General features: G+C 35.1%; 1 protein-coding gene across 2 annotated transcripts in view; it reads left to right on the top strand.

Annotated features, from left to right (window-relative positions):
• The first annotated feature begins 9,342 nt into the window (after positions 1-9,342).
• Positions 9,343-23,663, top strand: part of LOC149532136 (U-box domain-containing protein 44-like) — a 71,176-nt gene continuing 56,855 nt past the window's right edge. The window contains exons 1-2 of one of the 2 annotated variants that reach the window (XM_089811883.1): positions 9,343-11,818; positions 12,061-12,370. In XM_089811883.1, coding sequence (XP_089668009.1) covers positions 10,583-11,818; positions 12,061-12,370 — 1,546 coding nt within the window. In that variant the 5' untranslated portion in view covers positions 9,343-10,582. The remainder of the gene's footprint in view (positions 11,819-12,060; positions 12,371-23,663) is intronic. The other variant, XM_089811884.1, reaches the window with a different exon arrangement.

Below are 23,663 nucleotides of genomic sequence, written 5' to 3'. Positions count from 1 at the left end.
AAGCAACAATATGGATGAATCATAACCGTTGATTCATACCTAACCCTAAGTCACCTAGGTCTTCTTAAGGAAGACAAACCCTAAGATTTCTAAGGAGCGAGATAGGGAATGGATGATGATCAAGGATAATTTTGCATGTGCAAACTAGGACATTCATGGTGACCAAGGTATTATGATCTGAATTGTATTGCAAAATCAGTTAAAAGAGAATAGAGGAAGGAAAAAATGAACATTAGAGAGACATCTAATCAAGAAGGATCAAGAACACAATATGATAAAGGTGATATGTTTTCAAGCATAAGAGTACTAATCACAAGATCAATTCTAAGACATTCTAACATGTGAATCAGTTAAATCTCTTAACAGAGTATTCCTAACAAGCTGTATTGAAATCCTCTAACAAGGTGCTTACTTAATTGTGAGTTAAAGTTCTTTAATCAGACACACTTTTAACAGGGTATTGAAATCTTTTAATAGGATGAGACCTAACAGTCTTTGTAAGCCTTTAACTAGGCAGACCTTTCACAGGGTAGATCATGTTTCATGATCAAACATTGTAACCTTCATTGGATACACTTTATTATTGCAGTAGTGAAGATTTGTGGGTGTCATCCCACCCCAGTTTTACCCTCTTATTGGAGGGTTTCTGGGTAATCATATTTGTGCCATAAATGTGTGAATGTTTACTTGTTTACATGCTTCAAATGTATATGTTTTGCATGGTATTTCAGTTTTCTTATTGATTATCTGAGATGGATATGTGGTGAATATTTTATGGGTCAAAGTTTAAAGAATTGATTCACACCCCCCCCCCCCCCTTCAGAAGTTTACCTTTCCTATTGTAATTCTAAAACATTAATGTTCCTTGAATACACAAATAATCATGTAAAAAATGGCACCCACTATGGGGCACATATAAATGCATCATTTTCACTTGATTTTTTCATGTTAATCTTTAACATTTATTGCAAATTTGTGTGTTTCTCTCTTTGCTTGTGTAGATCTAACTTGTTGTAGGTCCTAAGGCATTTTAGGCAGCCCTTTCAAGTGTCACACACTCTTTGAGGGACTCCCTGGTTTCTAACTCATGTTTTTAATTCTGTTTTAGCCATTCTAACACATCCATGTTCTATTTTAACACCTATATCTATTTCTATAATGCCTCAGATATTTTGCACATGATTATGGATTTTGTTAACAATTAATAGAAGGTGCTTTTGTTTGTTTGTTTTTGGGATCTAAGATACTGAAAGGAATCAACCTAACAACCTGAATCATCTGTGGAGTGCAAGAAAAACCTCAAAAATGTGCCTAGCCTTTGCTAGCGTTTGGAATGGTAAGCCTGAACCTTATCTAATTTCTTTTGCTTAGACTATAACATTTCACTTTCAGAACCTAACTTTAATTAATGTTAGTTTGCTGATACACCAAATCTGAGCACTAGGTCTATGCTCTTCACTTTTGATGTAGGAACATCCTAGGTGTAAGAGCAATCTTGCATCACCCAAAAATACTTCCTTGCAGTTGTTTGAATATGGGTTGTCTTAATGTAGAGTTGTTGTTTGTGGAGGCTTGCTACTTAGTAATCAATCATACGAGCTCAGGATGTCCTAATTTCAGAGGTGGATGTTCATCTTCGATATATCAGTCTACTAATTGAGTTTCAGTGCCATATCATGAATATTCATGGATTTATTATGGATTTTTGGTTTGCAATTTTGGTATATAAAATTTAGGCTTATCGTTGAAGGCCTAAAAGTGCCTGGATGAGGCCTAAAAGCTTGAAAGATGGGTGCTTGCACCAATCCAAGCCTGTAGATCAAAAGTTGAGGTTTTTGAAAAGTGGTTATAATAGCCAATCAGAGTAGCGGTTCGAGAGTTATGGCCTTCCAAAGTTGGGCTGACCAAAACTTCTGAAAATAAATGTCAGAAATGTATTTGGCTAACTCTATATGTATTTTTAGGGTATGTTGGCCCTAGGTATTAAGTTTGAATGTCTAGAATCTTCCCGGGCAATATAAAATTACCTATTTAAGAAATGTGCGAACATTGTCTAGGACAACTCAGGGTGATAGTTTGTAGCTTTGTCTTGCATATTACTATAATGAAGGCGTCTATGTGGGTTAGCATATTGTAACTCTAAATTCTGTAATTTCACATTTGCAGTGATAATAAGAAGCCCATATTTTGATCTTGCAAATTGACGTTGTTTCCTTGTTTCTATTATGTGTTTATGGTATTAAGGGGAGTACACTTCATCAAGTGGTATTAGAGTTGGAATTCTTGGGTGTGTGGACAAATTGTCGATTGTGAGACAGTTTGCACTAGGATCATAGTTTGGGTTGTGCTTGTAGAGAGATCATCGACTGTGAGGCAGTTTGCACTAGTGTATCAACAGAAGCACAAAAATGCCTCCACAGAGAGAGCGTGGTGGAAGAGTCAAAGCTGTTACAGTCGAGGATTTTAGAACCCTCTAGAGGAAAATGCAACCATTGCAAGAACAAATGCATAGAGGAATGAATCTTATTGTAGGAGATGATGAAAGAGAAGAAGGTAATGCAAAACAAGTCATAGTAGAGGAAGTTCTCAAACCAGAGGAGGCGAAGATTTTTAAGGCCATTTCCAGTATTAGAAAAAGACGTAAGCTTGATGTTCCTATATTTTTGAGAAATCTCAATCCAGAGGAATTGATCAACTGGATCAATGAATTGGAAGAGTACTTTGAATATGAAGATATTGAAGATCCGGATAGGATCAAGTTTGTGAAGACCAAACTAAAGGGTCATGCAAAGATCTGGTGGTAGGATATCCAATTGGATCGAAATAAGAGATGAAAGGAAAAAATCACTATATGGGATTAGATGGTAGCTAAAATGAAGTGACAATTCATTCTCATGGATTATGAGCTTGATATGTTGAAGAAAATGCAAGGGTTGATGCAAGTGGGAAAATATGTTCAAGAGTATACCGAATAGTTCTATCGAGTTCTCACTAAAACTGACCATGTAGAAGCTAATAAGGAGAAAGTGGCCTGTTATCTTAATGGGTTAAGGCCAAGCATTCAAGAGGAGTTGAGTCTTGTTCGAGTGACCAGTATTGAGGAGGCGTACCTATTTTCTCTAAGAGTTGAGGAGAAGCTAAGCAACAAGTTTGATAACAAAAATAGTGGTAGAGGTCACAATGGAAGATCTGGCGGATGATCTTATGGAGGTCAAAATGATGATCAAAAGAAAATGATGAGGATGAAAGTAATAGTCAGAACTAGAGGGGAAAAAATTCCACTCGTTTCCATGATCAAAATAATAGAGATTATAGAGGAAAAGGTAGAGGACAAGGATTTGGAAGAGGAGGCTTCTGTGGGAAATTTTTTCACTGCGAGGAAGAAGGGCATAGAGCATTTGAATGTTCCCAACGCCAAGGAAGAATAGATCGAAGAGTAGAAGGCTAAGCTAGAGTTGTGTCTTTAAAGGTCTCTCAAACCCTCTTCTATCACATTCTAGCTCTTCTACCATGATTCCTTTGCAGATGCATTTTTGCACTTGTTGCTCAAGCCCACAACTACCGTCTCGGTGCAAACTATCTCACGTTCAATGATCTTGATACACACTTAGGAACTTCTACTCTGATACCACTTGGTGAAGGGTACTCCCTTATTAGCACAAATACCCACAACACAATATAGAAATAATTTGAAATTACAAGAACATGAAATTGGCTTCTTTTATCTCTAATAAAATGGAATTACAATATTCATAAATATGACATGCAAAACTACATGAACATTTTTCTTACAATATTTTGTGAGCTAGAGTCACCGTATACATTCCCAAGAACAACCCAAGACAACCCTATAGACCTTATTTATACAAACATTTTAAAACTACCCAAGAAGGTTCTAAAAATTTTCAACTCTAAAATTTGAGGATGACCAACCTTAAGATATTATTATTTATATTTTATTACATTAGAGTAGGCCCCAAACAACTTTAGAACTCAAAATAAATTTTGAAAGAAATTCATTTTTCATTCATTTTAAGTAGCTAAACTTCTGGAGATCATAAACTCATTGCCAGTTGCTTTGATTGGCTATTATGACTCCATTTCAGAAATGCCACAAATTTCTCTACAGTCTAACAAGTGCAAGCTTTAGTCAGCCAATGTTTGACCCCATTTAGGAGCCTCTAAAGTTTTCAAAACTGATTTCAAAATTTTTGTACTCTATCAAAAATATAATTTTCTTTAATATCTTAAAAAATAGACTTAATCTTACACTAAAAATATACTGACATATATCTAAAGTGAACATCTAGAGACGAAATTACAACATTGTGAGCTCCTACAACCAACTTACTAAAAATAAAAACCTTCCAGAAATAACAATTCTACACTAAGATAATCCTTATTGAAAAACAAACCAAATAATATTTTCAGATGACTTTACACATAAAATGATCTTGCATCATCTAGAAACATGAGTTAAGTCACAAATAAAGAAATATTATAGTATATTCCTTTTAACAAATATTTTTTTTCATAAGACCACACCTACTCAATAGATAATATAGAAACATTTTAGTATAATCCTTCTAGCAAATAAAAAATTGTATCTTATACAAACTTGCTTAAATTTAAGATTCGTAGAGGATCCAAAAATAATTAAGAACACGACGAACATAAGAAATTAATAACAATCAACAATTTTTTTAATTTAACATTTCAATTCCCAACTAATTATTAGCCGATAGGCTATTATATGTGAGCATTTCATCTAAATCTGTCCAACGCTTGAAAACAAGTAATGGTTTTTTTTGGGTGGTTTGCAAATTTCAATAAATGCAATATCTAGGGAAATCAAAGTTTGATTGAATTTCAATCTTTTGCAATAAAGGTGAGATCTTGCGCAATACATGTGTGATCAGCTATAAATAGCTATATTCTCGAGATTGTTCTTCACCTTGTTCTTCAGGGCAGGATCGAGGGCCAGAGTTTTGAACGTGGACAGATGCTTGAACCCCACCAAACTCCACCTTGCTTGGCTCTCATTGTTACTGAAAAGATTCCTCTCCTGACTCCTCCTCTACACATCCTTTGCATATTTTGAAATGTGGTCAATACATGGAGCTAAGATCTTTGCTCTGTCTTTGCTCAAAACTTTTAGGACGTATTTTCTCTCTATGCTTCTTTCTCCCCTGTCTTTATCGCTCCCCTATTTTTCCTCTGTTTTGAGCTGGTGCATCCACCATACTTCGATCTGCATGAATTTGTCTTTGATTGTCTGCTCAGATGGGAGATTGAAGGCTGGTTTGTTTATTCGATTAGGGCAAGAGATTGAGACTCTTGGAGCACTTGTTGTTTCTTCGAGGCTGCTGAGATAGAGTCCCATAGAGAAGTATATCTCGTTGGAAGATCCTATGGAGGATTCTTTGAATTCAGGGATCTCTATGTGGGCGTATGCACTCAGATTGTCTCTGTAGAGCTTCCAAAGATTGTAGAGTTGGCAGAGATAGGAAGGGATGCCGTTGGATTGCAGGGACATCAGACCCATCATCGACCATAACATTGTTTTGTCTAGTTCCATCTTTGCAAGCGAACTTGAATGCAGGGCTCTAGAAATTTGCTTGTTTTTGCTTGTGAAACTATATGTTTGAGAATGTTTATATTTTATTTTGTGTAATGGGCTCTTACATTGTCCACTTATTATTATTACTTAATTTTGGTGGAATGCTTGTGTTTGAAAATGGTATCTTACATCATTCATTCATTATGATTATTATTTAATTTTTTTTGGTAGAATGACTATGTTTTGTAAATCACATCAAAAATAATTTGGGGTTGATTTTAGAGGAAACTTTGCGGTTAATTGTGTTTGAGCTCAAGTAGTACTAGAATGGGAGATCTTTCACAAAGTCCCGATGTTTCACCTCTGTGAAGATCACTAGACACATGGAATGCTAAGTGTTCTATTCATTCTCATGAGAGAAGGGTTCTTGTGAAACCACTCATGAAACATGTATCAATGTTATGATGTCATAAATGTGACGACTTTGTACCCTTGCACATTTCAACAAAGGAAACTCGTTTCCATGAGAGAGACGTGTTTTCAACAAGTTTTTTACAAGTTGAATGACTTTAGGATTGTCATTTATTTAAGTATTCATTTTGATAACTTTCACTTTATTTATATCAATTTCTAATCCACAAAGTTAAATTAGGTGCTTTAATAGTTACACATTTTATGTGAAATTATATTAAGTTTTGAGATGTTTGTCATCAAAGGATTGGTTGCATATTCATATAGTATAATTTGCATGTGATTTGCTTTCTCACTAATTTATCTATTACAACTAAGTTTGTCTTCAAGTAAGTATATCACTTTATAGTCCGCACATGGGTAGTAGAGTTCACTTAAAGTTGTGGGTAATTTCCCATAGTCTTGGGTTCAAATATGCTTCTAGGTTTATGAGGCAGGACATGTTGTGAGCAACAAACTTCACCTGTGCAGGGACTAGTCTCACCTTGACTTGTACAAGTATCCAAGGTATTGGTTGTTGGTTGTTGGGCTAGAATGAGGGAGTACCTCCCATGTAGTAAAAACAAAATGTAAATCACTATAGGACAACAAGTTTATTATTAAATTATTACGTTTAATTTTTAATAAATTAACTATTTTTCAAATAGTTTTGAAATGATTTAATATTTTATATAAATATAAATTATTTAAATATATTTTTTATAGCTTAGTAAATACATCTGTGTAATTTTTTTTAATAAATTCTAAATTGTTAAAAATATATATTAATTAAAATTTATGTATTATGACAATTATATTTTCTTTTCTATTTGAAAATTCTTTTAAAAATATATTTTAAAATGGGCTATGATTATCTCTATCTTTTATTTTCATTAGATTTTGTGTTGGTTGTGTTTCTTTTGTGTTTTGTTGTTTGTTGTCCTTTCTTGGTTGGCTTTTGTTCATTGGTTGGCCCTATCTTTTTTAGGTCTTGTATTACTGCATGGGCTTAATGTTTTAATCTTCAAAGTACCCTTGTATAGGGTTTCAAAGGTCCTTCAAAACCTATTTTCTTAATAAAAAACCTTTACTATAAAGCATTTTTTATTATGTGAAATTTATATGCAATCTTCTAAACATTTGTTTCTCTTCAAATTGTGGTTTTCATTATGTTTCTCTATTCTTGGTTCTTACAACATAGGATTAATAAGTTTGATTCAAAAGCTACACAGTCAAATCATGATAACAATATTATAAAAGTTTTGTTTTTCTAAAAGAAGCCAGAGTTCTTTTTCACACAAAATAATATTACTGGAAAATGCACATCCTCAACAATTCTTTACTTGTATTTGTCACATTTCTTGAAAAGTTTAATAGATGGTAGACTTAATTCATGATTGCCAAAGAAACTATAATCATTTTGGGCCCATTACAAAACCAACCACCATTGTCGAGGGCCACTCTTTCTAGCCATGGTCATAGGAAAATCCACACACATCTCTTCAAAAGGGATTTTCTTGCACCCCCATTTCATGGATGGCTAATGTATTGTGTTTTTCGTCCTCCAGTAATAGTCTTTGGAACTTACTGACCTCTACATTTGGACAAAAATCTAGTAATAGTAATTGTGCACAAATGTTCTACTAAAAGTGTACAAATTGGTCAATTAGCAATCAAAAAGTTAAAAAATGATGATTCCTTAAATACTCTTATGAAATTACTACTTGGGAATCAATTCTATGAAGAGCATGCGAGAATTACGCATGCTTTTCCCAAAAACTAATTGGTAGACTTTGACATTTATATTGTTGGTATTTTAATTGGTAAATAGATAAGAATAAAAGTACTATATATAAAAATATACAAATAAAAGTGGATTATTTAGGATGTCACTTTTCAGTTATAATTAAATATTATACTATAATTTTTAATATTAATGTCAAAATGTATATTTCCTATTTTTTTCTCATTGTTTAAACTTAGTTTGTTCATTTTTTCTTTCTAATGCATTGATATGTGTCAAACTTAACTATCAAGTGAAGAAAGTAAAGTACTAAGTTTTTAAAGTTTTTTTTTATTGTTCTCTATGTTAGTTATTTAGGTTACGAATTCTATAGGAATATTTTCAATATTAAAGATAGTTTATAAAATACATTATGAAAACCAAATTTATATCCATCCATAATATTAGCAAAAAAATTAAACTATGAGAAGTTCCATCAGAGTTTAGTTAGCTAAAAATTATACATGTATTATATCGCATTAAACAATAATAATTAATAGTCCTAAGCCTACTAAGATTAAAACAGAGCCCTCGTCATCAATAATCCCAAGGCCCTATGATATTATTACTTCCTTCAAGTTGATCAATTTCATATGTACCCAAGGGTGGTTCAATATTTGAAACAACTCGTCTTTCTTAATTAGGAGCATCTTTTTGTTTAGGTACTCTATTTTTTGCACCTATAGATCAACTTTAGTAATGTGTCTATTGTTCAACACCTATTCCAAGGCTTAGAGCTCATCTTTATCTAACATATCTTTATATGCACTAAATAAATGGGTAGAAATAACATCATATTTGTAGAGGAGCATAACACCAATTGAATATTGATAGCAATATTACAATTTGAGTTGCTATGGAAAATATCTCCTACTTATCAATTAAAAAGATTTTAAGGGCTTTCTAATCAATGGTTGATAAGGCATAATACTTGGAGAAGGTTTTGCAAATGGAGTTGCAAACATAGTCAATTTAGCTATTGGGGAAAAAGCATAGTTAAGTACACTCGAGCTAAAGTAGAATTGGGATGGTTGATCTTCTAGGAAGTCCGAGTGATTATATTAAATGTTTAACACAAAATATATGCGGCCAACCTTCTTATCTCCACTTGCACCTTTTGTCACTATCGGCGTACACTTGCTCCTCTGGATGCAAGTGCTAGTAATTAATTACATTAATTACTTACATTTATCATTTAATTGAGCTAAGAATAATCTAACGAAATATTATTTTTCTTTTACCCAAATTTCCCATGTATTGGAGAGAAAATTAAAAAGAAAAATTGGTATTTTACTGACGTCATATGGGACCTACAGAATTCCACATGACGTCATTAATGCGTGTAAAAGCGGCAACGGACAGACATTGTTATTGATTTATAATTAAATAAATTAAAATACGGAATAAGATATTTAATTTAATTAATTGTTTAGAAATGGCTGATTCTATCGACTGAATATCCATCCAACGCGGAGTCTGTGACGGAGGCAGTGACGAGTTGTGACGATTTTGATTCAACTTGACGCCGTTACTACGGTTGACAAGTCTGACCAGAAACTTTGTTGCAATAATGGGGAAAGATGTGTGGAGAATTCTCTCTCTCTTGAAGGTCAAAATTTCCCAATTCTCTTCATGGATTAAATCATCCACAATCAAAACAAAGGTTTTGGTGAAATGTTGGTTAACTAATGAAAAGGCTGATTCAACCTTCTCCTGCCAGGTCAAAATTCAACGGGATTGATATAAAAAATGTTCAGTAAGGAACATGCGACTTTTTAAATTCGTTTTTCATGGTAGGTGCTGTTTTCATTTTTGATTATTTTTGGGGCTCTGTGAATTATTGAAGATAATTGGCGTCTCGAGATGGCAATTCGAACCAGTTATATGTGGGGTACGATTTGGGTAGTCACTGATTTTTTTTCTATTTGATATGGTCCTCGGTGTTTTTTATGCAATACCAATACCCATTTGCAGAATTAGCACCGAAGGTAACGCCCAGGAGTCCAATTCTAAGGGTCTCTGCGAGGGTGGTTCCAGGCGAATCCCTCGCAGGGAACACAAATAAGTAGAATTGTAAGAAGGGGTTATTTATGCACATTTTATGATATAATAGGGTATTGGATCAGCAGCTCAGCTCCTGGGGAATGGCTTTGTGATGAGCGCGCTTGCAAGCAGGTGCGTAGAAGGTAGTATTTGGACACTTTAAGCAAACCCACAGGACAGTTTAGATGATTGCGGACATGGAGGGGTCTAATTTCAGTGAATTTTTGAAATTTTAGACATCTCAGTGTTGATGTATGTAACAGGGTGGATAGATATGCTTTCATTATCCCTTCATGAACTGGGCCCAGATGAGTGACCTTCTGTCTTTTTATGCTCTTACGCATGATATGATTGCAGCTTCAGAGGCAGATATTGTTCGATTCTGCTATTGTATTTGTCACCGGGCCTAACCGGGTTCTTACGTTGCGGCGAGGTCAACAAGTCCTCGTGGAAGACCTATTGAGGAAGTAATCTTGGTACGGAGACGGACTTGGCTCCTGGCCTATAAAATCAGAATATATTAAGATGCTGGATATGGGAGACTATCGCGAATTTGAGTAAGTTTCCCTTGTGATAATCTGTCAAGAAAGAATTCCTGATAGTACAGAGCCTCATAGCTTTTGCCCTCTAAAATCAGACTTGTTTGGAAGGCTTGATATCAGAAGGCGTTGTGATTTTAAAGGAAAAAGATGATTCAACTACCATTCAACCTAGTTTTTATCTCCCGTGGTTAAAGTTGGAGCAATATGGCTTCTGGTGGAGTACTTGGCAATGTAGCCCTTGTGCCAGTGTCTGAGGTGTTAGCCAGACTCGTAGTGCTAACTACAGAAACCATTAATGCGGCACATGATGTGATTATCAAGCAAGAGAGCCTCACTGAGCTCTCCAAGTATTTGGAGCATATAAAACCTATATTGAGGGAGCTTGCAAATAAAAATGTCAGGGAAAGTGAGATAATTAGAAAATCCCTTGAAATTCTGGAAAGAGAACTCAAGGCCGCAAAGAATGTTATAGACAATTGCTCCCATAAGAGCAGGTTTTATCTGCTGGTTAATTGCAGGAATATTGTCAAGCAAGTGCAAGATATTACGAGGGAAATTGGACACGCTCTGAGTCTGGTTCCTCTTGCATCGTTGGATATGTCTCTGTCTATTCAGCTGAAAACTCACAAGCTTTGCAAGGATATGCAGAATGCCGAGTTCAAGGCGGCAGTAGCAGAAGAGGAAATAGTGAATAAAATTGAATCTGGAGTCAGAGAAAGGAATGCTAATAATGTGTATGCAAATAGTTTGCTTTTGCAGATTGCTAAAACAGTGGGAGTTCCTACTGATACGTCTGCCTTGAAACAAGAGTTTGAAGAGTTTAAGAAGGATATGGTAGATGCCCAACTTCGTAAAAATCAAGCAGAGGCTCTGCAAATGGAACAAATCATCGGATTGCTTGGCTGGGCAGATGTTGCATCATCTGCCAAAGAGAGAGATCAGAAATACCATGACAAGAGGATCTCTTTGGGTAGTCATCCTTTGCCTCCCTTACAATCCTTTTATTGCCCAATTTCACAGGAAGTAATGGAAGATCCTGTTGAGATTTCCTCTGGACAGACATTTGAAAGAAGTGCTATTGAAAAATGGTTTGCAGAAGGGCATACGACTTGCCCTTTAACTAACCGGATGCTCACCAGCAAGGAGCTCAGACCAAACATCATCCTGCAAAGATCCATACAAGAGTGGAAAGATAGAAATACAGTCATCACAATAGCTCTACTGAAACCTAAACTAGAGTCTGGAGAAGAACAGGCTGTGCTGTATGCTATAAATGAACTTCTGAGATTAAGTGAAGAGAAAGAAACACATAGACATTGGATTGCAGCAGAAGGTTATATTGGTCTTTTAGTTGACCTTCTGGGTCGGAGCAAGCCATCCATCAGAAAAAGAACGCTAGCATTACTTTGTAGCCTTATAAAAGACAACAGTGACAACAAGGTAAGCTTGGCAGAAACTTTTTGTGCTGATATGTGAAAGATTAAGTACTTTAAGTTTCAATTCAAATTTCTCAAATTGAGGTAGAAGAGGGGTGGATTCTTTTGCTCACATGCACAAATTTCAGGTGTAACTTTGATTTACATGTTAACTATGAGATGCATGTGCTCAAAAAAAGAAAAAGCATTGAGCGCGCATCTTATTTTAATCATGTATTTGAAATCTATAAATGGGTTATTTGACAGGCAAGAATAACTGAAGTGGAGCATGCAATCGATTTTATTGTTCGCTCTCTTGCACGTGATATTGGAGAAGGTGCAAGAGCTGTAGCATTACTGTTAGAGCTTTCAAAGGATAAGGATGTGTGTGAACAGATTGGCAAAGTCCAAGGTTGTATCCTACTCCTAGTTACCATGTCTAATAGTAATAATGATAATGCTCAAGCAAGTAAAGGTGCAATAGAAATTCTGGAGAATCTCTCATACAGTGAGCGGAATGTTGTTCAAATGGCAGAAGCAAACTATTTTAAGCCTTTGATACAGCGCCTGAATGAAGGTGTGCACTCTTTTGACTAACATAAAAATTTAGTATTTTTTAAGTATTTGTGTTATGACATACAGATCACCTTTGTCTTCCCAACTTAGAGAACAAAGATGCATAAAAGGCTGAAATCTTTAGATCACGTTTGTATTGAGTACAGTCTACGTAGAGTGTTGTTCAAATGGCAGAAGCTTTTGATACAGTGCCTGAATGAAGGTGTGTACTCTTTTGATTAACATATAAGTACAGTACTCTTTTGGTATTTCTTTTATGACGTTTAGATTACCTTTGTTTCCCCAACTTAGAGTAGAAAGATGCATAAAAGGCTGCAAGCTTTAGATCATACTATCTTTTTCTATGAAGTCTAGTTTACCTAAACAGATTTACATTATCAGGAGGTGCTGCTCCGATTGTATCAGAGAAGATCACCCGTCAAACTGAGAAATGAAGTATATGTTTTTACGACTGATAAACATGCTATAACAAGTGTACTGATCCAATCACTATACACTCTGCTTTTATGCTCATGTGTGCCAAGGGGAAGCATAATCAGATCCAGATCCATGTCTTTGAAATCAGTCTGGTAACATGTTGTTTCCTTCTTAGTGTCTCCTTCAGGATCTGGTCTGGTAATGTTTTTCTCCTCTAAATATTTGATCAGCAGCTCTAGCTCATCCTTATTCAGTTTGTTCCTTCCTTGAGGAAAGAAATGGGTTTATTTTATCTCTGTTTTGCAAACTATTGTGAGACCCTCTTTCTACAGTATCATGAACTGATCCTTATGGAACTCCAATGCTACAGAAACCTAAAATATAACAGTGAGATAGGTGAGTTGGAATTCAGTAAGACGCTTCCTTTCTCCCTTAAAAACTCATCATTCCTCTTAATCTCATAGTAAGCACAAGCCAAAATTTACATTAAAAAGCATCAACATAACCAACAAGAATCTCATGCCATGAAAAGCCAAGGTTCTCATTCAGATCCCCAGTATGACTAAACAGGAAAGACCAAATGCTAGGTGCATTCTTAAAGACCAAATGATCAAAAGTTTCAGGCAAAGCATAAAGGTTACAGATTCTAGTAGACATGCCATATTTATGCAACCCATGACCGACAAGTTATTTGAGAATGAAATGACATTGGAAACAAGTTAATGTTTGGTTCAACTGAATAATGCCACTTTTGGAGTAGCTTGTGGGACCATTTAGAATCAGGCTAGTTGAGGTTCTGGGACTGATTAACAATATACCTGCCCCAAGGCAGATATCATCATGTGTGTGTGTGTGTGTGTGTCTCTGTTATTAACAGAGTGTTGCCTCAATTTTTGAAGACCCAAAATGTAAAATTACCAAGTCATTTCCCTTTGTCTGTGACAGTTTCTGAAGTGTGAAGTCTTTGTGAAGAACAAAGTTTTCCATGCCATCCCTTAACTACTTGTTGAACACGAAAGTTTTAAAAACTTTAACTTCCATACTTTTCCTATGTTACCTCGAGTTTCCGGGACGGGGGGACGAGGAAACAGGTTTTGTTTTGGCTGAAATAGAGGATGGCAGGGGGACGGCTATATATATATATATTCACGAATTTCAAAATTACATAACATTGTCAGATTCATCATAGCAACATAACTTAAAATTATCAATTTCATTTATTAAATCAGCATAGAACATAGCATCAAATTGAATCATCGTCTAAGAATACTAAAGTCTAAGAATTGGAATATAGGATGACGTCAAATGAGAGAATCAATTTGGCATAGATGGACAATATGTTTAGACTTTAGAGCCCTTTCATGTGGGTTTTGGAGGAAAACTGAATTTGTTGTGCCAAATCTTCCTAGACGGGTACCAGCCATCTTGTTTGGGCAATAATCAGCAACAAAACTTTATTTCTGGGCAATTGTTGCTGCTATCAAAGCATTATCAAAGCTGAAAACAATCTGGGTATTCCTCAAGCCAGAAACAATCATTTCTAGGTCTGCAATATAAATATCAAATAGCAGTCTGATTTACAATCATTTTCAGGTTTGGTTTGTTGAACAAAAGTTGAAGTTTGAATTTTCAGTCATAGTTGGATGCCAAATTCGTAATGGCTTTCAAAAAAAAAACTTTCAACATATGTTATATTAACATATTTTATTATTATAATGTGAAGCCTGCGAATAGGCTGAAAATCACCATTTATTAATGTTTTTTGAGTAAAATTTTATTTTAAAATTGGAAACTTCAAGCAGTCCCTGGGACGGATGGGAAACGTCCACGGAGTCCTCGGGACGGTCAACACCATCTAGAAACACGTTGACCATCTCCAAAGTTTCGGGGACGGGTTTCTGATTCTCTTGCTTGAGTGGGGACGACTTGGAAATGTTTCCGGTCATCCCCAAGTCCCCAAAATGGGGATGGTTTCTGAAACTCAAGGCTTAGGTTTGGAAACGCATCCTTGGCAACATAGTACTTTTCCAACCTTAGATCTTAACTTTAGCAATTTTGGAACTTCAAAAACTAACTTTAGCAGTTATTTCTCCAAAATCTTAACTTTGTGCACCTTTTGGCTCCAAGCCTAACTTTCACGCTTTGGGAACTCCAAACCTTAACTTTTATGTCTTTTCTTCCAAAACTAAGCTTAACCGTTGCGCTCAAAAGCTAAAATTTATAACTTTTGCACATGATAGCCCAAAATCTTTACTTGTGCGTTTGAAAGTTGAATTTTCAAAATTTTACACCTCTATTTGAAGAACTTGTAACCACTTTTCAACTACTTTCAAGAAAATGTAATTGGAAGCCATAAAGCTAAACCTCTACCTGTACACATGAAAGAAGCAAAGCATTGAAAGGCCACATCTATCGTCATACATAATACATCCTTATAATGTCATGGAGTGCAACTTAGGCACAGGCACTGCTTAGTGATTGAAGGAAACACATCAAATCAATTTTCTACAGTGTATTGTCCCTTTTTTCGTGAGCATTAGAGTTTGTTTATTTTAGCCTCTCATTGACCCTCATAGGCTAAGTTTGGTGGATAGAGGGTTTCAGTTGGTTGAGCCAAGTGCTATATTTCCACTCCAAAGGCTAGGGTTGTGCAGGATTGCTCTTCATTTGAGTTAGATTGACACACTTATATTTATAGTAAGTGTCCATTTTGGGAAAGTCATGGTTACTATCTTTAGCAAGGCACTTGATCAGCTTGGTGGCAGTGTTGATTGGAGCAGTTATTCAAACTTACTATTTATAAGTGTACCATTGATACTAGGGCACGTCGGGACAAGTTTCCAGGATGCGCGGACAAAGGGCCTCAATTTTGGGATGTTGGGGGGACGGCAGTGGAGAGTACGGGAATGTTGTATACTATACATGTAGAACTTGAAATGCTAGTAACGAAATGATGTTTGAATATGACATTCCAAATTGAAATACTTGAAGACAACAAAATTGCAACACTAACCAAAACCATTGAACATTTAACATAGTACATACCCAATAGTAACATCAAAAATCAAGATTCAAATAGAAACTCAAGTACTCATCCCGGTTGTGGCATGGTTGTGGAATGGCAGAGGTGGGGGTACTTGGATACTCTAAGTACCTAGTGTGGGGACGTCTTAGGGATGAGTATTTTCAAGGTTTTGGCTGGGGGGTGGGTGGGTTGTGAGTCCCTGTGTTTCACTTCTATTTATAGTAAGTCATTGTTGAGGAGCTACTATATTTGGCATGGGTGCCTAGATTCGTGGTATACATGGTGATTGACTCATTTGTCAGTTGGCTCAGTTTCAGTGACTCACTATTTATAGTAAGTCAATTTATGGTCGGTGCAATTTTCGGTAGGGCACCTTGGCATCTAAGTTAAGTGGTGAGCACCTAGGTTTGGAGTGAGTCATTCAAGGAATTTAATGAGCTATTAAAGTCATTATTAATCATCAATTAAATTCTATTTAATTAATGATTTAATAGAAAGTTTATAAAGTGACTTGGTGCCTGTATTTGGAGGGAAATATAATAAACTATTATATTTCAAACATGGCAGCAAAAGCAAATATTTTAACGCCCAAGTCATCTTTTAAGTTATGAAAAATGTGACCGAGAAGCCTCTAGTAAATTTGCATTTGCGAATTATAAATGCGTTCAATGCAAGGATCAAATAATTTATTGTGCATTTGATATTTGTGAATTTGGTGAAATTGATGAGGAGTTGGTGCCAAGGGTTTCAGATATTGAGAGCTGGAAGAATCGATTTTTTTCGAAGTGTTTCTGCATTTTGAACTGGTGCAACTATCCAGTGAGGTGCTTGTGGATGGTTTAATACAGAACCATCATTTGTGCTTCATTTGTGATCAAATTGAGAGGAAGTTTCTGCATTCTATTTCAGCAAGTGTTAACAAAATCTGGAGTTTAAATTGAATGCAGATTCACAGCCTTTTAGAGGTCTGCGTTTGGGAATTTGAGCAGCCAGCAATCATCAGCGGCCAGAGTTTGTGAGGCTGCATTCGTATTTGATGGGAATAATTTGATAGTAATTGGGCACATTTTGATATAAGTGTGCCTTAGTATTTGATTCAAGGCTTCAGTGTCTATCTGAAATATTTCCAGTTGGAGTTAATTTGGTGCATAGCTACATGTTTCCCCTGTCTTTAATCAAATTTTAGGCTAAGCATTTGTCATTATAAATTGTTTGAATCATTTGTGGAGGAATAGGAATGCACACCCAATGTTTGATATAATGTCATGTCTAAACTGCTCATAATCAGCATATTAGTATCATGTCAAGTGTTTGGCAAATTGTCGCTGCGGTATAAGTGGTGGCTTAAGCATGTTATGACAATACAAATATTGACAGAATCTTTAGGCAAACACTTTTAATTTTGTATGGTGTTTTGTGATTCAAGAACTCAGAGAAATTTCACACTATACCTTGTATACTAATTGTTTGATGAAATATCATTGTGTTATAATGGAAAAAAGAGTTGGAACTTGTAGGGGTTCTTACAATGGTATCAGAGCGGTTCCTGCCACCCTGTTGGGGAGGCTTCTTGCATTCAGAATAGAGGATTAGTTGTGAATCATGGTAAAACAAAGTCTACAGAAGAGCTTATGCCAGAGCTCATGCAAGCCTTTCAAAACACAGATAAGAATTTATCCAGGCCACTACATCATAGGGAGATCATGGATTCTTTGTTTACCGAGAAAAAGGAAGCAAACAACTAATACAAGTAATCTTATCAGTCCTAATAACTTATGTTTTTTTATGATAGCAGCCCTTTCTTGAGCATAATGATGGTGTCGATGTCTGGAAAGTGTGAAGGATGTTGTGGGCATCCCCTTGAGTAATTTACACACAAGATGGGAGGGTTAAACATGAGGATTGTTCAAAAAATACCATATATGACAATTCAATTTTTTATGACAGCAGCGAGTTATGTTTGCAAAAACATGAGACAACAATTCACATGTGGATGCAATTTACGATGAAGATGCATGCCAGAATGAGTTTGGTTTTTCATATCACGCCTTAGAGAAGGAATCAAAAAATTCATTTAGTGGAGGTCGTAGTATCGTGATTTGGAGGGACTTGCAGTTACATTGGAAGCATAAGTGTGTGAAGAGATTGCCACAACTACAACTTTCACTTTACCAGCTGAGCCATCTTTTGAGGTACATAACAGAAGTACCTCGGTCGATGATGTGTGCACCAATGATAAGACACATGATGTTGTTGACCATGAGGTGAGCATTGCAGATACAACTTTATACCATAGTACAGACTTTGATTAAGAAAGTGTGCACGGGAGCCGTGAATTTGAGACACCATTTGGTTGGGCTAGTGGAGGTTAACGATAGAATGATTGTCACAACCACAAAGCATTTTGATGTTGCTCATCAGATGTTGGCTACCTATGGTTGGAATGCTTTAATGATAGATGAGCATTATGATGGTAGTAGTCTTTCCCATATAGAGTTTCCTACACTTTGAGAAGCCATCGAAATAATGAAACAACTCTTTTTATGGTTATTGGCTGACAGAGACTATCTTCTCGAGTGGGGTTGCATTTTCTATGAGGCACTAAGGGGAATGGAAGAGGAGGTAGATGAGCTCACTCACGTGTTGGGAGTGACTAAGGATTTATTAGTGAGAGCATAGTTATCCCTTTACGAGTCTTAGTCATGGTGAGTGAGCTTACTGTGAAGTTGAGTTTGGCACATTTTTCACCAGCTACAAACACAGTACAGTCTTCTATGGTGACGGTGATGACCTTATATCCATGGGTTGTGGTGGTGGATGTGTTAAGGACGTGGCTACATCCATCACAGATTCGGGTACAGTTGTCACAATTGGGATCAATATATTGGAAGAGAGCAGTAGAGAGCCATAGAGCTATTAGTATATGGGATAGTATATGGGGTGATCTTACTCAGGCATATAGATTCTAAATAATATATAAATAAATTGGTATGAAGTATCAGCTCTTATAATAGGCAGCATAATAGATCTTGTTTTATAATTTCTTGCTCATGAATAATGTGTATAAATATATAATATTATGGTATGTTCTTTTATTTGAAGAATACATGCAATAATGTGTAGCTCTTTTATGTGTTTGTGTAATAGCTCCCCTATTTGTAATAAGTATTTAATAAATAAGCTAGTAAATATGTACGTATCATATATATACTAATTGATTACATTAATCAAACATTAATGCTATTATTAAATAGATAATTGTAGAATAATTTATATATTGATCACTAAAATAAATAATAATCAATTAATGAATGCATAATTATTATAAATATTAATAAATCATATATATAAATAGTATATTGATCAATTCATAGATAATTAATAAAGTTAATTATTCTCAATTATTTAATAAATTGAATTACTAAACATATATTTTGTTGTCGACCCATTTGATAAATTCCTTATTATGAATGGTGCATCCAAGGAGACATATTTGATGTCTAATAATGAAGGCCATTGTTCCAATTCAAATGTCCACGATGATTGAAGGCCATTGTTCCAAATCGAATGTTAATACCTTCCATCAAGACTAAATGTAGGGAGATTATTATTAACAAACGAGGATTAGAATGGGATGTCGTCAGTGTTGTTAAGGGGCATGATCAAGCTTAGCGAAGGATGCAACCCTTGTATGAAAGGGATATATAACACCAACTATCGGTGAAGAGAGGAGACCATTAAGGCTACTAGAAGGTTGTCATTCAAAGGGAAATTAAAGCCAATCAATTTCTTAACAACATACATAAATATTAAAAGGATCTCAGACTATAATCTGAGATAAAACTGGAAAGAAGAATAAGGAAATATAAATGAAGAGCAGATCTAAAGAAGATTGCCGATTGTTATTACCACCAGTCTAATTTGACACAAGGGTTTTACTATTATAAATTATATTAAATATTTGAAGAAACATGGAGATATATACACAAACTGGAGATCAATGCATTTTCTCGTGAATTCAGCTTAGGATATAAAAATGGAGATTAATTTAAATAAAAATTGAACATGGATTAGCAGGGGCCATTACACTAAACCCATAAGGGGACATTACAATTTGCTATAGTCAATCATAGTAGGGATAATAAGGGAATGCATAGAGGGAGAAATTGTTATGAGGTCCTCTTATACACACACCACCTCATGGTGGTGATACGTTGTCCCATGAGGCCAAGATTGCCCTTGTCCTTGGGCTTTTGAAGAGAAGGACACTCCAAATACTTTGTTGTAGTTTCCTCAAACCCATACCTTGGTTGAGCATTTTGTTAAGGAACTCTAGTCATACAAAGGAGGATAAGGGTGGCAATGGAAGAGGCAAATACTTATTGGATTCTTTAGTAGGCACACCCCCTCATCTGGATGGCTAAAGGGCCACATTATGGCCAAGAGGGATGACATATGCTCTTGAGCCTAGGGTAGATGTTTAAGGCATACTAATATGTGCCTAATCCTAGCTCTCCTATGGTTGAACTCCATCAACAAATTAAATATATCTTATGATTGAAATTATGTTCCTAACACTAGCTGAAATGATCTATGCTTTTAATGTTTGTATTAAGGAAGATGTACTCTTGTGTATTATGTTTCAATGATTCTCTAACACGTTGTAGGATCTCAACTAGGTACATGATTCTATTCTACTTCTTGTTCTACTTGGAATGCACAATTTTAAGATGAAACTAGGGCAGTTACAAAAGAGGACATTACAAAGAATTAGAAAACCTTTCATTATTTTTTGTGGAAAAGACTAGAAAACCCTCCATGATATTTTTTTGGAAAAAATATTAGAAAATCCTCCAACAGAGAATGAACCCACAACTTCTCAAAATAATGTTCAAAATTCTAGAAAACATAGATGTCTTCACACTGCAAACAAAGCCCTTCATCACACACACCTAGTAAACCCCTTAGCTAAAAAAAATGATTTTTGTTGACGCAAAAGAACGATCTAATAAACCCTCAGCTCTAAAGAACTTGATTTTTGTTTAAGCAAAAAACTAATGAAAAGGCCCTAAAAAATCTTCTAAAGAATTCCTCAAGAAATGTCAAGGAAAAACCACATTTTTTTCCAAAATTCACCAAAAATCCCACATTTCATGTTTGAGAAAAAAATTGGGCAATTTTTAAAAAAAAAGTTCAGCGAGATTTCTAGGTGGACCTTGTGATTGTTGTTTTAAAAGTGAGGCAAAAAAATTCTAAAAATTTCCTCAAGATTTCTAGGTAAACCCTGTGATTTTTCGTTTTAAAAAATTGATTAAAAAGAGCTTCTAGAAATTTTCTCAAATTTTCTTGGTAATTAAACCACAAATTTTATTAGGAAAAATTGCCAAAAACCAACCTTCGCTCTGATACTATGAAATGATTATGGATTGATATTCAACATAAAACAAAGGAGATGAATACTTTGTAAATAGAGATTATAAACAAAGGTTCTAAAATAGAAACAAAAACTGAAAAGAAACATTCTAAATAAGAACTAACTACAAAAAAGATCCTAATTGAATGACCATTATAGAAACATTACATAATTACTTTAGTAGACAATCTAGTGGCAATTATACTTCCCGTTTTACTTATCTATTCAATGGAAAGTCTTTGGATCTTGGAATGCTTCTTGAAATTGGTGCAACAATTCTTCCATTTGCTTTTGATAATTGTTAGTATATAGACTAGAAGCCTAGAAGTCTTATGAAGTGCTAAATCACTCAAGAGAGATGAAGCAAATTTACCATTAGCATTTATCAATGTCTTGGCTGGATGTACACTTACCAAACATACAGCTGATTTGCTTTTGTATGCGTTGGCAATGAAACTTTCAGCATCTTTATCAACTTGTATTTCCTAAGTTGTCTCCAAGAAACATCAGCTTTGGAAGATGTTAAGTTTGTAGTTACAGTCAGATTGATATGATCATGAGTTTCATTATTGATGGTAAATAATCATTAGATAAATATTCTTTTATATATATATATATATATATTACATATATTATATTATATATATGTGTGTGTGTATATAATACTCTATATATTAGACATATGGTTATTTATATTATTGATATACTAACTAATGATGTTTAAACCTTGGAGACATGTCTCCTCCTCTCATACTTATATGAGATCCAAATATGCATTTGGAACATACCTATAACAATGGCAATATAATTACATTTGCAAAAACGATCCATGTTTTTTAACATGGTATCCGAGCAAGGCTGCAAATATAAAGCAAGTGATGGAGAAGAAAGTAAATACATTTCATAAAGAGAAGCAACAACTATATTAGAAATTATGCAGTGATAGTTGGATGTGTTGTTTTAATATGGAATGATTGGCGAGCGACAAGTTGAACTTATAATGATATCTGATTACATATCAATATCACATCATTGGAATTGAAGTCTTTTAACACTGAGGATACAGGAGATGTTTAAATGCATAGATTCATCGACCCCATACCTGTTTCTAAACTAGGCATCCCTCCGGATGAAGAACAACTTCGTGAAGACTTTTTTAAATTCAACGTTCCATACATATCTCCAACTTGAACGCATGTAATCACATATATATGTTTGAAGTCTTCTATTGCTTGACTCCATTGTTACACAAGACTACTCGATTCATACACCTCCTGCCCTTGACTCGAATATGGGTTCATCTTGTTCATAGTCTCATCTTGGTTCAACTCTCTTGTGCTTTGGTTTGTATTCATACAAAGTCTGACTCGAATGATAGATACATAGTCTGAAAATGTATATAAATAGCATGAACCGAAATAAATTTTATTGGTAAACTCATTCATTGAAAAATATCTCTAGTGTGGCCCATTATCATCAGCACTGATACATACTCAGTACCTACGGGTCATTACTCATGAATAGATAGTATATAAATAATATTGTGACTTTGCATGGAGACAAGTATACATTTCATCCTATCACGTCCTTTCATAAATAGAACTAAATATTATCTGGACATCAATCAAAGACAATAAAAGGAGAGAAAGCAGACAAGAACACTAGAGCTCGATTTCGATCGAGTACTTCTCACGCTCCATGTTGTTATACAAGTTTGTTAGATATGCATCCGACATAGTACAAAGACAATAAGAAGCCATACATGACATCGATTCCAAACATACTTAATCAATCACTTGAAAGCATCAACTATTAGGAAAAGGTATAGGTAGAAGAAAAACGAGTAATCTATGTTCGGAAAATCACATGATTGTGGTATCATAATAAGGACACAGAGGTATGTGGTGACATAGATTAAGGAGGAGAAATATCACGAAGGAAGAAAGGATCTGACGAATAGGCTTATATAAAATCAAGGAACCCCATACTCAAATAGGGTTAAGAACCTATACTTGGCGGATGAATAGATCCAAGACAACCCTTAAAGGTTCGATACATTGGTCCCATCGATCCCATTAAGATAGCTTGGAGTATAGTGGTGACATCCTCGTATGTGGTTGGGGAGAGGAGTAGAGCCGCTTATTAACAATTTCAAATTCCATGTGGAAACTAGTGTGTTGAATGCAGAGCATGAAGATAATATTAAATCTTCTACCATGACCAATATGGTCCCTCTAAAATTACGAAATGAAGAAGGGTAAAGACATGTGGATATGGTGGCACAAATAGTTATATAGGAGGGTGTAAATTTTTTGTAGACTAGGCCAGTCTTTACAATACATAGCAGAATGATTATGATGGCCTCACAATTGACAATAATATTATGAAATCAAGAGAAGCAGTTTAGCCTCAGATTTGACGAGGATACATTCTATCCTT

The sequence above is a fragment of the Cupressus sempervirens genome, chromosome 11 (assembly GCF_028749045.1).
Source record: "Cupressus sempervirens isolate cs-2001-9-10 chromosome 11, ASM2874904v1, whole genome shotgun sequence".
NCBI lineage: Eukaryota > Viridiplantae > Streptophyta > Pinopsida > Cupressales > Cupressaceae > Cupressus > Cupressus sempervirens.
This window is presented reverse-complemented; position numbering and strand designations above follow the sequence as displayed.